Below are 16,719 nucleotides of genomic sequence, written 5' to 3'. Positions count from 1 at the left end.
CTGCCAGGCAAGGCAATGTTTTAAGCTCCCATCACCAGGTTCCTGAAGAGGATTCCTTAAAGCTTCTATCAATGGACAATGATACTGGTATTATCTCTACAGATTAATGCACTTGATATATCATAAAGAAAACCACTCACAAAACACCCACCTGTCAAGTCTCTGTGTGCATAACTGTAATTGCCATCCCTCATCTTCGAGACATGGGGCTGACCCCCTGCAGCATCACCCAGCCCCACCAATGGACATCCTTCCTCAGTGACACAGCCGCACACTCACTGCTTCAAAAGCAAGACGAAGTTATTTGTCAGGGTCCGTGTGCTGGGATCCCCTGTGATCCATCACAGCGATGGGTACAACCGTACCACAAAGTGCTGTTCCTCAAAAGCTGCTCATCCCAACCATGCTGTGCCTGACCCAGCATCAGCCCAACCTCCTGCAAGGCTGCTGTCACCCTCGAATCCAAGGGAAATACACTAGGGAAGCCATTGGTAGGACTGCATCACTCCAAAATCACCTGCATGATGTCCAGTGTGGAGCTGCCTATTGGGAAAGGAGGGTGTGATGCTCTGACAGCAAACCTGGTCCTGGGGTTGAATGGAACAGGACAGCAGCAGCACACGGCCGTGCCCTGCCGTGGACGAGGTTGCCATCATGTGGCCAAAGCTTTTTATTCACTTCCCACTCACTTTTCATGTCTTTATGTTTTCACTGCCCATGGCAGGGGGTTGGAACTAAATGATCTTTAAGGTTCCTTCCAATCCAAACCATTCTGTGAATCTATGATTCGAAATCCTGGGCATCCATCTCAAAACTGGTTTAATTGGGTGAAGAATATCAGGAAAACTCACCATACACCTCCAACGTGGGTCTTAGGGGTTTACATCTGGGGGAACACTGGACAGACCAAACCTGGGCACCGAGAGGACAGGATCATTCAGATACACAGCTTGTTGCAAACCCCATCAGTTTAATTAATTCATTATATTTTATGGTTTATATAATGTATAATGCGGGCAGATAAGCACCACGACTTATTTGCATTGAAAAACAAGTCTCCCCAAGTATAATCCTTGGAGACATGCAATATTATGCATCTAAAGAATATGTTTTACATATATATGCATTAAAATAGGAAACATGGAATAGATGAAACCTTCAATGCAGCCAGCAACAAATTCTTTTGTGAAGGTTCATTAATTTTATCGATATTGTTTGTCAGAAACAGTTTCCCATGTTCTTGTCAAGCTCAAAGGCATTGTGAGCCTCCTCACCTGCAAGTCCTGAGACGAAGCAACACCGGCTGTTTCTCCCACATTTAATGCCAGTTCTGGGAAAGGCCACACTTCTGGTTTTAATTCAGGCCCCAGTAAACAGGAGCCCAAGGTTGGGGACCCCATTTCTGAATATTGCTCAGAAACCTCCGTTTTTAGGCACTTTCTGCTGAAGTCTTCAAGTCTTGCTACCAATTCATTCATACAGGGAAGAAGACGTAGGAGTTTCTCTTTTCTCCTCCATAAAGGGGGAAAGCTGGATGGCTGCTCCAGGTTGTCTTCAGAAGCTTTTATTGATGCCATCTGCTAAACCCAGAATTGCTGGGCTTTTCCCCCAGAGCTCTTCTCCAGAGGAAGATAAGGGGCAACCATGCATTTCCCAGAGAACAGTGCTGTTCCAGACTGTTCCCCCATGCCACATGTCCCTCTGCGTGCGAGGCTGTTACCCCTCAGCCTCTCTCGCCAGTGCCACCAGAGTCCTCTTATCCCAGCAGAGATGGTTCTTCTTGGGTTTTGGCACAAGAAGCTCCATGCTTAGAAAATAAAGCATGGAGATATTGAACAGCATAAGCAGAAATAATCACAACATAAAAGATCTTGGAATAATTGAAAGGCTGAGGTAGACCAAAGAGATATCTGGGTCTGCCCCAGTTGTCTCAGTAATATTGCAGCAAAGAGCTGGAGGTCTGAAGCTGTCCTGTGTATTCTAGAGAACAGTTTGGGATAAGCTCTGCATTCCTTAGAGACCCCCTTTGGTGATGGACCCTCAAGCCTGCAAAGTGATGTCTGCAGGGTCTGGCAGTTGGCAAGCTGTCATGTCAGGGAGATCAGAAGGTCTAAGAAGTCACCTCTAGCAGGTCCCTGGAGAGCTACACAAGGCGAGTTAGGTAAATTAGTAGCCAGCCATCTACAGACTTGGTTTATTGTTTTCTGAAGAAAAAGAGCAGCTTAGCCTCGGAATTTAACATCCTCCTTTTTCCCAATTCAATTTATACCTTAGAAAACAAACTGAGGTTGTTGAAGCCCTTCACATTTTTTCATTATAAGTTCAATTGTGGCAAACTGCAGAGTTCCGTGACAGAAACCACAAGTATCCATTTGTATGGGTAGTCATCCGCTACTTTGATCCTGAAAGCAAGCCAGGATTTGGTGGGAACCCAGCCCTTCCTACACAAAAAGGCCCCGCACACCCACCACACCTCCTCCTTTCGTTGTTCACAAAGAGGAGCATTATATACAGTGTCATACAAAAGATGCTCCCTTGGGCTGTTTTGGGTATATCTCACTCATGTGGGTAAGGGAAGCAAGTTGTTCTTTTGGCTCAATAGGAAAAATGTCATTGGTGACAAAGCCCAACACCACCATGGGGATTATTAAGGTGCTCTGAGACAATAAAGATTTGAAAGATTTGATAAGAAAATGGTCTTTGGATTTGATTGAGCTGGTGCAGTTTTCAGTGTCATCCAGGCACTAAGTCCATGGCAGAAGAGAAAGCAGATGCATAGGTGCAGGATGAGAGTCTTCGGTCAGAGCAGCTGATCCCTCTCCAACACCACACTGCTGATTTGGCTCAGGACAGTAGGAGGCTTCCAGGTCTTCCTGGCAATGCTTCTGGAATAAGAAAGAAGGTTTATGAAGCAGCGCAGCAAAGAGCAAAGACTGCCAAGAATGATCTTGAGTATTTAACTGCTAAAAAAGTTTCTTTAGTCGGATATTTTTAATGCTGCTCCTTTATGCAACCCTTAGTTTATGAGGGAAAGAGTAAAACTGTGAGCTGATGGTCAAGACACTTCAAAAGGGCTTAATTTCAGGTCTTTGTGGAAGGATCAAGGGAGGAAAGGATACTGTGCAGGGACTTCAGCGAGAATGATATTTCACAACTTATAAAATATTAAAGAATATTTTCCTTTCAGATTTTCTTTTCTGATTTATACTGATCAAAACAATCACAACAATCAGACTGCAGTGAAATTCCAGGAATCTGGAATGAAACCTAAATCCATTGTCTGCTCCAAATCCCACAGACCCAGATTCGAAAAGTGACTGTTCAGATACCATGTAAGTTACGTGGCTTTCAGAAGATCTGTACAATTGCAACTCCATTGGATTCAAAGATTAATTCTCTAGTTTTAATCAAGCTAAAGGGTCTTTATGCGCTGACCTGGAAGTTAAGGATTGGTCTCAGTTTGGTCTCTTTTCATTGCTTTGAGGGAAAGTTCATAGCCAAGAAACATGGCTGAACTCATTGGGAATCCTCGCACTGCATTGACCGTGATGCCCCTAAAAAAGACCTGTTGGGGATGGAAAAAGGTTAGAGCATAGGAATATACTGGCTCTTTTAAGAAGAAGAAAACATTGAATGAAGTCATGGTGGGATTCTGAAGAACCAGAATCCACTCTCACTGCTGGTCTTTGCGGAAGTCTGCGCTGGAGAATGGAAAAGCAATGGCAGAAGTCACTGGTTTGGTATCATTGTGCTTTGTGCTCCCATCTATATCTGCCCACAAGAGCTACAAGAGGTAAAGGGTAAAAAAACATCCTTATGTGTAGAGCAGAAAGTAAGAACCCCAAAATGTGTTCAAGTGCTGTCCTACCTAGCTACAGCCCCTCCTTCCCTTGGCATAGGCAAGCACGTGGGGATCATACAAGCCCTGGGGTACAACAAGGAGGCTGTTGGTTTCATGGAGAAAATGCTCTGTTTCCCAGGGCTGGGTCTGTGGGTGCAGAGGAAAACCAGGTTTACTCTGTACCTTGCTGAGAACTGGCTCTCACCTCCAGCTTTGGGAGAAATACTTAATAAAAGCTGGTATTTTCACATGAAGGTTTCTAAGGCCAAGCTTTGGTGCCCATACATATCCCAGCATTTTCTTTCATTAAGATAATAAATATCCACAGCCAGTGTTCCTCATTCTGCTCAATATATGGATTTTGAAAAGATGCTGGCGCTTACAAGAACAAAAGACCCTGTGGCTTTTGAGTGCTTGAACAGCAAAGTGCTGTCTGGAAAGTGGAGAGGGACCCTTGTTGCTCCTATTTACAAGCATCTCTTCTGGCCTGTTTCTCACAAAATCCCTCCATTAACCACCCAGGTTAATCACTGCAGTCACTAATCTAAACACCAGAAGTTCAAAACGGGCATGAAAAGTCACATCGGCAAAGCAAGCCCCTTTGTAGGCTTTACAAAGGCAAAGCTCCCACGGCTGCTGTAAGGAAGTGTGGAATACCTCGGTTCCAAGACCAAAAGCCCATAGATTAAAGTGTCTAATGAGTATTTCCCCTGAAATACTGAGCTCTGCTAAACACCATCATAACTTGCATCCGGTAAATCCAGTGCATGGTACTGACTTGTACAAGACAACTAAAATATGTTCACATAGTTTAGGATGGAGTTTGCAACGTGAAATTGCAATATGGTGATATTTAGGATATTATTGATTTATTGGGGTGGTTTATTTTGTTAGGAAGATAGAATTTTCTGGGAGGAAATTCCAATGTTTTTGCAGTATCCAAGAAGTAACACAAAAGAGTCAAGTTAAATAAGAATGAAGATTTATGAAGGAAAGCCCAGAGGCATAAGCTTTTCTCATCAGAATGAACACACCTGATTATGGGGAAAGAAGAGGGCTGTACTGACTTTGTTGCGTGTATACAGGCAATTACTTCCAGCACTGTGAATGCTGTTCCTTTGCCCCAGAATGAAAACATCCAGACCTGAGTTTGTCATTTATTACCTTTGTATCTCCTTACAAGAGAAGGATCCAGTCTTATCATCAACTACTATTCAGTCCTATTGCCAGCTTTAATCTGGATGCCAGGCATGACAGCAGCAAAACTGCAAGCAGCTTGGACCTCCAACAAAAACAACTGAATGCCTGACTGAGTTGTTAATATTCAGGCAGGACAAGAGGGGTAAGGGATGAGGATGGAGAGAGAAGGGAAAACACAGGGAAATTCCCTTTTCAGCCACCCTATGTTTTGCTGTGAAACTAGGTGCCAAACTGAATGTTCAGGGCATAGAGCCTGGGGCACCCTGACCCTCCAACCAGAGTCTTTAGCATCTCCAAGTACCAATGCTTCATATCAAAGTGACTTTCTTCATTTAACAGCAAAACCCAAAGCAGACTGCAGGCCCTGTGTTGGCTGGCATAACATCGTGGCATGTTGGCAAATATTTAAATCACATTGACTTGTGATTTTGCAGGTTAGTTTTCTTCTTGTTACTTTTCCTTCCGAATGTGAAAATTAGCACTTTGGAGCCAAGAGCCCACGTGATGGTTTGATAGCTTAAATAGACATTCATTTCAGTATCAGGAGACATCACTTCTTATAACCATGCACTGGCAATGCAATGAAGCTGCAAACCCTGGTTCTTCGCCATTCACCTTTAACTGAGGCAAAGTTTGCAGGTAGAACAAACATCTTTTATTACACTAATAGACAAAGTCAGAAGGACATGAGGTTGGTTTTGGCACACAGCCCTTCTTCACGTTTGAAACCAAAGCAATTCTGATTTAAGAACACCTTCAATCAGCTCTATCTTGGTGCAAAATGAGGGTGGGCAGTGCAAAACGCAGCATCAGCTCCACCAAAGCACTGCCCAGGGCAGCCAAATGCACCCGGGGTGCCACTGGAATCAGTTCCCTTTGATTTCAGCGTCAATGGGAAATGTTTGACCTCTGCATTTTGTAGAAGCAATCGCAGAAGTGAGATTTTCTACCTCTGATTTATAATAAGTCAAATCATACTCACAATTAAATGCACTGACATGAAGTATTACTCTAAGTTAATTACACCAGCAGACTGTGACCCCCAGTCATTCATGTTTTCATTGCTGTAAGGCACATTATTACTCTCACTATTAGGATATAAAAGAATCTCCATTATAATTACCTACTGTCATTATTATAATCACAGTAACTGGCTTTAGCTGCCTCTCAACCCTGGAGAGAGGTTTGTAACAACCATTGTATTTTCCGATTAAAAAAGAAATGCCTAATACCCAGGTTTTACTTCAAATATCACTTACTTTTAAGCCCTCGTTCTGGTAGCTCTGCAAGATACAGTCAAGGGTCCCTTTGTACTTGTTCAAATAAACTCCATCTGCCTGAAGTCGACTTTTCACAACATCCATTGGAGTGGCAGTCCCCCAGGAAATGGCTCCTAGAAAAACGCAGAAGTATTTGAACAATTTCTTCTCTGTATTTCCTTGGCTGCAGGTCAATGAACTCAGAAATTCACCTCTCATCTACCACATTGTATTCATGGGGCTTCCACTGCAGGGCATTCACCCTGCATTCAGGTGCAGGAATGGTATTTCTAGGAGCAAAGTTCCCTGTTTCTGGAAGAAGCACTGAGATTTTGGGGGTTATGCTGGTAATCAAATGCAGGCAGTCCAGGAGGTGCCCTCCAGATGTAAATCTTCTGCTGTGCTTCTGGTAGAGCATGGACATGACATAGGAAGAGTCCAAGCTGCAGACAAACTGGAATCCTCAGATAATACTGTTGAAAAGCAAAGTTTGAGCTGAGAAAACAAATAAGAGGCAGCTCCATCCCATGCGGCCAGGATTAAGCTCAACACAGCTGAGCTACCTCATCATTCTTATAAGGAAACAGACCATTTATATTAATTACCCTGCAGCTGAGTGGGATCTTTTGCCTCTCTGACAAGGTCAGCATGCAACCACAATGCATGGTCTAGATGGACAGACAAGAGTTTGTATGGACCTACATGAGTGTTGGGGCATGCTGGAGGACCTGTCCGGATGGGTCAGGGATCTTTTTATTTGCAGGAGAAACAGAGATGGCATTTTGTGATCATTACGTGAGCTAAAGATTAACTTGCATTTAGGGGTCTGTGAGTTAGAAACAGACAAGGAATGGGGAGTGGGTGCAGGGGTGACCTTATACATGTGAGCATGGTGGGAGATGTACATGTCAGTCCTACTCCAGGTGCACACAGGAAAGAACAAGAAGATTAATAACAGTCAGCTCTGCTTCTGCTGCCTGTGGGTAGGGCACACACCCTCCTGGTGGGCAGCCAACAGGTTGAAGTCCTCTTCTGGAGGCATCTTGGCTGCCTGAGTATCACTGGCAATGTGATATGCAGGCTGCTGTGGGACATCCAGGGAGATGAAGGCACTGGCTGCGTTCCTTCTTGCTGACGTTGAGCCTGATTGATGAATGTCTGATAACACAACTTCCATAAGGTTTGCCAAGTCATAAAGAGTAACTGTGGTGCCAGGGGACCTGGCTCTGGGGGAGGGAAGTTGTTCACCTCCGTGTCCTCTCCTGGTGACCAGCAGGAGTCACCAGACCTGGTGACTGGACCCTGGACCACCTCTATATTCTCCCCTGGGAAGCTTCCCATCCTTGTTTTGCCAGTGTTGTGGGAAACAAAGGTGCTTACCTGCTACTCCCCCTGCCAGCCAGATGGATGAGGGGTTAGGGGAAATGCATCCATCAGGGGTAATCCAGCCACAGAAGAGTGTGTAAGGGATGAAATAGAGGCAGTACCCAGGAACATCCCTCAGAAGCATTGCTCCCGCGCCTCGATATATCCCTGCTATCCCCTCTTTCTGTAAGACTGTTCTGAAGCAGTGAATTGGGCCTTGGTACACAGGAAATCCAGGAACTGTGGGGTTTACTTTCATGTTTGCTGCAAAAAAAAAAAAGATACAACTGTTATAATAGATACATTGCTACAGAACTGCTCTCAAAGCCCACTACCGTTGATCAGAAATCACAATCACTGCCATCCATCTCCTTTTGCTAGATCACTGTATAGTGTGGGGGGAAAAGGTTTATGAAAGGGAATGCAGAAGGAAGCATTTTTAGCTCCTTTCATAGAATCATAGAATGGTTCGGGTTGGAAGGGACCCTTCATTCCAACCCCCTGCCACAGGCAGGGACTCCTTCCACTAGAGCAGGTTGCTCCAAGCCCCTGTGTTCAGCCTGGCCTTGAACACTGCCAGGGATGGGGCAGCCACAGCTTCTCCAGGCTTCCTAATACCTAATCTAAATCTCCCCTTTTTCAGCTTAAAGCCACCCCTCCTTGTCCTGTCCTTATAAAAAGCCCCTTTCCAGGGGTTTCTTGTAGCCCCTTTAGACACTGGGAGCTGCTCTAAGGTCTCCCCAGAGCTTTCTCTTCTCCAGGCTGAACAAGCCCAGCTCTCTCAGCCTGTCTTCAGAGGTGTTCCAGCCCTCTGGTCATCTTCATGGCCGTCCATTGCAGTGACGCAAGGCAGCAGAGAGCCGGGCCTTGGAGCAAAGTTGTCCTAAAGCTCTCAGTAAACACCAAGGACTGTCAGAGAAAGCAAAAAGACGCTCTTTCTCCCTACCTTGGATGTATGGCTGCGTTTGCATCTGGAGCCTTATCTTTACCAGGTCCACGGGCGTGCCGATGCCCACGGAGATGAACCCAGCCACCATGCTGGCCAGAGCCACATCGGCAAGCACCGGTGTGCTATCCGGGTCTCCATGGCGGAGCTGGCTGAGGAGCCGCTGCGTGTTGCTGAACACACCGAACACCACGGAGCTGTAGACAGCGATGCTGGCCAGAGGGAAGGACATGCCTTTGAAGAAGCCAACCACCTACCCAGGGAAGGGAGCAGGAGTCAGGAGGGTGAATGGGGCTGAGCAGCGTAAACCCCAGCTTGTCTATGAGGGCAGAAATGCAAATCCAAGTAGCAGATGTCTCCTGGAACCAACCGTTTGCACAGGAAAATGAATTCATACTGCTAAAGACTTGTAAGGATTGTGCAGGATACAGGATATGCTCAAAGCTCAGGGACCCAAGTAAAAGTCCCTCTTATGGACAGCTTCTGTCCTGGCATCACTAAAGTTAGCAAAATACCTTCAGTAGAGCTTTGCCAGCAGGTACAGGCAAAAGAGCCACTATGAATATAACACCCTGACCCATGTGAGGACATTTATCCCTCCATGCCGGGGATCTCTCTTTTCCCTGCAGAAGTAGGAGCATTACCTAGAGTTAAACAAGAGAAGAATGTAGGGATTTACAGGCTCAATTGCACCAACTTTATTGATCTTCATATAACTGCTGGTGTCAACAGTGGTTTTGTATAATTGCTTTATGTATTTATCGATCTATTTATCTATTTTTATTTTCAGTAAGATAAAGTACTTACAGACTCATTTCTGTACACAGTGAGAACACAGTTGAGTGTATTTCCATATCCTTGCCCAGCTTGCAGACGTGTCTGCAAAAGACATCCATAAAACATGATTAAAATCCCATACTTCCAGCCCAGGGAAAGCTCATGCTACATAAACAATGTGCATTTTGCTTTGAGAGCAAATCCTTCCTTAGTTGTAAAGAAAACAGAGTGATAAAACGAGATATATGTGCATCCGCAGGGCTAAACAGGACCGCAGAGGTCTGAAGCATTCTGCAACATCTGGAATCGATGACTGTCAAATTGCTTTCAAGTCCAGACCAGCTACCTTGGCCCGGCACAGCAGACTGGTGTGCGGTGCTCTCCTTGGCAAGGTCCTGGTTCATGTGGAAATTGGAGAGTGATGTGGTCTCCTCTGTTTGGGGACTCTTAGTGGAGGTTGGGATGTATTCTCAAGGATGGAGAGGTGAGCTCCCATGGGAGGCTTTTAGAGCCCTTTTGGTCCAAGGTAGATCTTAAGACACAGAAGTACTAAACAGAGCCAAAATAATTCAGCTCCATCTCAGAAATCCTCCATGCTTCACTCAAAAATACATTTTTACATCATTTCCAACAAATGTTTCTGGAAAGCATTGGCTATAAGCCTTCCAAAAAATGCCTACAACAGCTGTACGAAATGGTGTGTAAGTCATGACAAAGCCTGTATGATTCCACATACTTTCCGCTTCTCACATATATCATATAATCGTCACTGAATGGTTTGTGTTGGAAGGGACCTTAAAGCTCATCCAGTCCCAACCCCCTGCCACGGGCAGGGACACCTTCCACTAGAGCAGGTTGCTCCAAGCCCCTGTGTCCAACCTGGCCTTGAACACTGGGATTCTGTGACCAGCACAATCATTTGGCACAGCACCCTGCAAGCGCCTGACCCATGGGGTGCTGTGGTGGGACCCTGGCTGGGGAGAGGGAAGAACTGAAGCCCCGGGGTCACCTCTCGTTGTGGGGCTGCTCTGTGCTGCTCTCTGCACATGCTGAGTAGCGCTGCTCTGCTCCATGCTTAGCCACAGGCCGTGGGGAAGGTGGCAGCAAAACCAGAGCATTTACTGAGCCCTTACAAATAAGCTGGTACTCATGCAGTGCACATTGCACAACACCAGCAGGCCCGGGCCATGGGTGCAGACCAGTGCGTGCCATGAATCACACCAGGGGTGACAGGGATAGGGGAGAACCACTAGGGAGGCTGCCTACACCCTGAGCAGCCCAGGACAGAGCACCCACAATGCACAGCCCTGCCTTCCCTCCTGGCTTCATCTGAATTCTTAGCCCAAACATTTCCATTTTGTCTCCATGGACTTGTTGTTTTTTCTTTTACACAGTAACCAGGTATTTAGAGGTCCAGGTTAATGCATTTTTTGAGTAACTGAGGGAAACAAAGTGTCGTCACAAACTGCTCCTCGCACATATGCCCCACAGCCAAGCTGTTAACACCTGGCACTGAAATCCCTGCTGGCATCTCTCTCAAAGTCAACTGATACCAGCATGGATATTCCATAGGAAAATTCTCCTTTTTGCTCTGTTTTGATTAGAAAGGGCTCTTGGGTGATGCCAAGAAACTGAAGAAGGTTTCTGGGGATATGAATGCATTGTGGAGGATGAAAAGTGAGCAAATGTAAAACTATATAGAGTTTTGCAAGGCCATGGGAAAAAGCAGCTGCTTGGGTTTGATGGGAGCTGCAGTATGGGGAAGGGGCCAGCTGAAGGAGGAGACCTGCTGGATGGGAACTGTGGTGTGGGTACCACATACCCATCCCACCACCTCCTCCTCCAGGTGGGGAAGGACCCCACATCCCCAGGATGCTGCAAATGCTGCTGAGCTGCCCCGTTGCTGGCTTAGTGCTGTGTAAAACACTCTCCTTTCCACCTCCCTCCCCCTAAATTTGGAAAGGCAACAAGTCTGCCTACTTGGTATTCCCAAGCAACGTCCAAAGCCGAGGGCAACAGAGGTGTCAGCCTGGCAGTTGTCTTTATAAGCACTGAAGGATGGGCTCGCTGTTTCTTGGCATCCAGAAACTCGATGCTTCCCAGCAGGATCCTCTCTCAGTAGTTGCCAAACGCCCCCAAATCTGGCAATGATGCCCTGACCTCCAGCCTGAGGTGGGATTGCCTTGGCAACCCTGGGCAGAGCCTGCCTGTGCTGCCCGTGCCCATTGCTGGGATGGCACAGGCAGTCTTACAGCTCTGCTGTGTGGGGTCTGCATCCATCCTCACACAGCAGTGCTCACAGGGCTGATACCACCTTAGCAGCTCAGAAAGGATAGGGCTGGCAACTGTCTCCTGTCCCAGGCTGTTGTGACGGCTTGGGAAGGGATGTGGTGTGGGCTGCACTGGACCCTCCTTCCCATTGCCCTCCAAGGGTTTCTAAGGTGCAAATGGGATCACTGCCTCTTGGGTTTGCCACATCTGACAGCCCTGCCTGGGGCCAGCGACAAGGCTGGAACCAGATCAGAGCCCATGGGCAGAGCAGTGGAAGGAATGAAAGGTCTCAGGGATGTCTATCACACTGTACAAAAAGAGAAAGGAACGGGATCTTCCTCTATCTCTCCATCAGTAGGGTCAGTCAGTTTGGTTGGGTCAGGCTGTATTGTCTGCATCGTGGTAGCAAATATCTTCTTACATCTCTAAATCCTTCCCTCTGAGAGCAGTTGTCTTGCAGGAATAGTAAATACGGTGTCTCATAGCCCTGGGGTAACAATTTCAGCACTCTGCCCTTCCAGCATTGCCAACACTAGGAAAACACGTAAAAATGTGCCTGCAGCAAAACAAATATAGTTCCCCTGTTGCCCTTTGAATACTTGTCTGTGGCAAAGTTCAATAAAACATTGGCCAAACTGTTTGTTAAACCACACATAAAGTAAGGCCAGGTTGAATTTTCAGCATTCATCCTCACACGTATCAGCCGGTTCTTTTAGTTTCTCATTCAAAATGAGCACTGAGGAAAAAAGTCTATTAAAACATTTCTACCCAGGCTAAATTCCCCCTTGGGGTGATGGGATAAGTGAAGGTCTTGGAAGCATCATCTAGAGAGAGGCTCCCCGTTGGAGGGAGTTTGGGTGATGGCATGAGAACATGGTTCAAAGTGGTTTACCTTGATGGTGTCCAAGGGGTGACCCACAACTACGCTGGCAGCTCCTGGGAAGGAAAGAGAAGCGTTACACAAAACACTGAAGGTGCTTTTGAGATGGGAAGCGATGGGTTTATAGGGGAGGAGGAGAAATGTCCCTTTTTCTCCTGGACATTATAACCTGACGCTGTCTGTGTTCCAGTGCTGTGACGAAAACTAGTGGCTATTCGGCTACTGAACGTCCTGTCCCAGTCCCAGGGTGTGCAGCAATAACATGGGGTCAGTAGGGCAGGGGGAGCGACTGCACGGCCTCCGCACGCTGCAGGGATCCAAAAAGCGAGCTGCTCACCTAACTTTTTGGCAGAGGTTCTGTGTTTTTAGAGTCAGCTAACCTTTTAACCCCATCTGGCTGGTCAGGATCCACGGGCCATCACACACCCCCTTCCCGAGCCTGGTGTGGGCAGCAGGCTGGGCAGAGATCTGGTCTGCGGTGGACAGTGTGTGATTGAACCTCTGTCTTGCTGCTTCTGCAGCGCATCCCGGCCGTGGGGCAACTTAGCTGTGCACCTTATCAGCTATTAAACCCAGTGGGAATTCTCAGTACTGGTACCTCTGCACATCCTCACGTTTCCTTCTCTTTGGGTATCTGTTTTCCCGGTGTTTGCACTCAGCATTTTCAGCAGACCAGATCAATACCCCTCCCTGGCCATCAGCTTGTTTGCTGGGGTCAAAGCCAGGCAGTGCCTCTCCGGGGTAGCAGACCTGGGGGACCCAACTTTGCCGCTGCAAGCCCCGGCACTCCCCTCCAGTGTTTCCAGCAAGGAAGGGGAAGCCGGCAGTGTGCGGTCACAGCAGCATCGCATGTACCGATACTTCAATTTTAAGTACCCCGCCTGTGGATATTTCATTAAACTGCACTTGTGAGGCAAAGCAAAGCAAACCAAAGCAAAGCAAAGCAAAGCAAAGCAAAGCAAAGCAAACCGAGCATCCGCTGGTACGAGCGCGTCGGTCCCACGCACAGCCTGTGGGTACCACGGTGGTTTCATTCCCACTCACGCTCCCGTCCCCCGTCTCTGCCATCCTCCCCCCCCCCGAGCCCACCGCATCACTTACCGCCCACCCAGCCCGCCGCGAAGTCCTGCAGCTGCACGCTGCCCATGCTGCCGCCGAGCCCGCCCCGACGGGTCCCAATTGCCGGGGGTTCCCCGCCGGACAGCGGTCCGCACCGGGCAGGGGGGCCCCGTCGGCCAAGGGGATCCCCTCCGGACAGCGGTCTTCAACGGACAGAGGGTCCCCTCCGAACGGGGGGTGGCACCGGACGGGGCGGTCGCACCGCACAGGGGTCCCCGCCGGTCCCCGCAGCAGCCCCGCCGGCCGCCGCACGGTGTCTCACAGCCGCCGTGACATCACGCACCGGGGCTTAAAGGAGCCGCACAGGGGCCGGCGGCGGGGGAGACCCGGCGGGACGCGGGGGGGGTCCTGGTTGGGCGTAGGGAGGGACGGGGATGGTTCTTGTGGGGATGAAATGGGAAGTGAGCGGGGTCAGAGCAGGGTTCTCTGCACGCTGGCGCTGGTCTTACCGAGGAGCGGGAAAAGCAACATCAGCCGGACAACAGGGATGGGGGTTCAGGATGAAGGGAAAAAACCCAAGGATTTGGGGGAGAAGTATGCTATAAACTCCGAAATTAATGATGTAAGTCCAGAGATAAAGAGTGTAACTCACACGCCTTATTCAACCGAAAAAACATCCCCACTTGCTTCATTGAAATCACACTGCCTCGTCTTTGGAGATATCCCCAATTTCTGTATTATCCTTTCGGGACATACCCCCAGTTTCTGTATTTGGCCAGTAATGAACAATTACTCCCTACCCCTTTCCTTCTCCAAAGCATTCACAATTTTCTTATACCCCTATTACCCACTTCTCCCTCCCTTCTGTCTTTGTCAGACCCCAGCTCTTTTTAGTTCCCCTTTCACACAAGAGGCTCCTTTTTACCCTCAGTCATATTTTAATAAACGTTTGAACTGGGCCGCCAGAACCACAACTGATAGGGATGAACCAGCACTCAGCAGCATAAAGACATTTTCTGGTTTGATCTCAACCCCTTTTCTGACAATTCCAGATGTGCCTTTCTGATTGATGCTGAAGACTGGGCTCTCGAGTGGTAAATACCTCATTTTGAGCCCAGCCTGGCTGTCATGCCCCTGTGTGGCACTTCCCATTAGTAAATCTAATGTCTTACACCTGAGTAGCACCATTCAACAGCAGGGCATCCCTCTAGACGTCAATCAGATCCCAAATATCCTTGTGCTCACCACCTCCATCAGAAAAGTCCTCTTGGACATCAGGGGCGCAACTTTGCTCTGCAAAAGATGCATTTGCCCTTTGCCACTGTACAGATACATCTGTCTCACCAGGCTGTGATTTACTACAGCCCAAAGCAAGTTTTGTTCTAAAGAGGTCAGATTTCAGCAGATAGCAGTTCCTTTGGAGGCTTTCTAAAAAGATTGGCATCAGGTTTGCCCCATTGGCTGTCCAGAATACCAGATTGGGGTTTGCTGGAATGTATTTTGTCTACATATTGGGGTAACTATGGAAAATATTGATAGTTCATAAACAAGGAATCCTGAATGCCAAAATACTGCCTGAAAATAGAAATATTTAAATACTAATAATTGAATATTTAGCACTTAAATAATTAGCACTTTAATGTCCATTAATAAATATTTTCTACAAAAAAAGACCTTAAAACAATGTCCCTTTATGTGCCTGCACATATACCCAAGAAACCTTAGCACTGAGTTGGCTGAAGGAAGCTTTTGTCTAGGAATTGCTTATAGAAATTTGATATTAGGTGCATGGTTATCAGCTCAGATCATCTACACCTGAAACTTGAGATTCTTCGATGTATAGAACAATGCACGTTCTCCATGAGGAGGGTTTTCCTCCAGCACCGGGTCTCCAATGGCACAGAGCAGGTTTCAGGGAGGCTGTGGTCCTGGATAAATGTTGGGGACAATGCGTGTGCACAAGCACTGTGGAAACTTGTCAATTATATGCTCAGTAATACAGAAAGGGGATATTGTCCTCATTTTTCATGCATATTTTCTTGCAAAGCCAAAAGAAAAGCTGGCTGAATGAGGTAATTTTTCAGATAGCAGCATTAAACATTAATCATATGAATCCTCTTTAACTGTAACACATTTCCACTCCAAATTCAGAACATCTGCTAACTCAGGGAGAATAATGGAGACAGTCTTTGTGCGATGCTGAACGAAGCGTTGAAACCAAATGTTATGGAGCCTTCCTAGTAAACAACCCGTCGCCTAGAAGAGGAAGGCAGAAAGTTGGGATGGGCACAGATGCCCTTGCAGCTGTACCTGTGGCCACGCTCACCCCAGCAGCATGCAGGACACTTACAGCTCTTGCCATCGGCTGCAGTTAGCAATGCCCACAGACCTACAAATCAGCCCATGAGCAGGCAGAGACCTGTGCACAAGCTCAGCGTGGTTAACTGAAAGAAGGGAGATTTAGACTAGATGTTGGGAAGAAGTTCTTCCCTGTGGAAGAACTTCTGTATGGAGAATTGGGAAGGGACCCATCCTTTCTGCTGCTCTGAATCCCAGCCTGGGCTTATAGCCACTCACAAGTGCTAGTCAGAGGTAGATGAGAGTGGTTTCGATTAGGGATGAGGAATCCTCTTCCTCCTTCCAAGACGGGGAATGGGGAGATTGCGTCATCCTGAACACTCTTGTTCTGTCTCTTCCTCCATCACAAACCCATTGTTTTTCACTCTTTCGACTAGCTTACATTCCTTCCACTACAGGTTTATGACACTATTGGTAAAAGGGAGGAAATCTGCCACCATCTTACCAGGAGATGTATATTTTCTCTGGGTGAGCTTTGCAGTACAGGGACTAAGGCAGACTCAGTAACTCATGGTAGATTCACACATAACCACTCTGGGAATTAAAGAAACAACTCAGCAGGGACAGAGTATGTCAGAGATGGAAAGGAATTACACATTTCTTCTCCAGCTGTAAAGGATTTCTGGGCTAGGATGCATTTCACTGGAAATACAGCTGATCCAGGGATAAATTATCTTTAAATATTAACCTGTTAATAACATACAATGGCTTGCATAAGCTGCTGGGCAAGACGCAAGTAGAACAACGTTAAATCTCACTGCTG

The 16,719-nt window shown here is 47.2% G+C and overlaps 1 protein-coding gene across 4 annotated transcripts; it reads right to left on the bottom strand.

Annotated features, from left to right (window-relative positions):
• Window positions 1-950: 950 nt before the first annotated feature.
• On the bottom strand, window positions 951-13,919 carry SLC25A48 (solute carrier family 25 member 48). 4 transcript variants are annotated; one of them, XM_030504847.1, is made up of 8 exons: window positions 13,837-13,919; window positions 13,641-13,782; window positions 12,552-12,595; window positions 9,419-9,490; window positions 8,612-8,864; window positions 7,681-7,929; window positions 6,301-6,434; window positions 951-2,885 (listed from the first exon to the last, which is right to left on the bottom strand). In XM_030504847.1, exons 2-8 carry the CDS (start codon window positions 13,684-13,686, stop codon window positions 2,745-2,747), a joined length of 939 nt encoding a protein of 312 aa, XP_030360707.1. In that variant the 5' UTR covers window positions 13,687-13,782; window positions 13,837-13,919; the 3' UTR covers window positions 951-2,744. The 4 variants fall into 4 exon arrangements, with proteins under 4 accessions (XP_030360707.1, XP_030360705.1, XP_030360704.1 ...); XM_030504845.1 differs by lacking the exon at window positions 13,837-13,919 and adding an exon at window positions 3,436-3,565; XM_030504846.1 differs by lacking the exon at window positions 13,837-13,919 and adding an exon at window positions 3,436-3,565 and having other exon boundaries at window positions 2,795-2,882.
• Window positions 13,920-16,719: the final 2,800 nt, after the last annotated feature.

Source organism: Strigops habroptila, chromosome 12 (genome assembly GCF_004027225.2).
Source record: "Strigops habroptila isolate Jane chromosome 12, bStrHab1.2.pri, whole genome shotgun sequence".
Taxonomy (NCBI): domain Eukaryota; kingdom Metazoa; phylum Chordata; class Aves; order Psittaciformes; family Psittacidae; genus Strigops; species Strigops habroptila.
The sequence above is the reverse complement of the archived record's forward strand: the minus strand, read 5'-3'. Positions and strand labels throughout refer to the sequence as shown.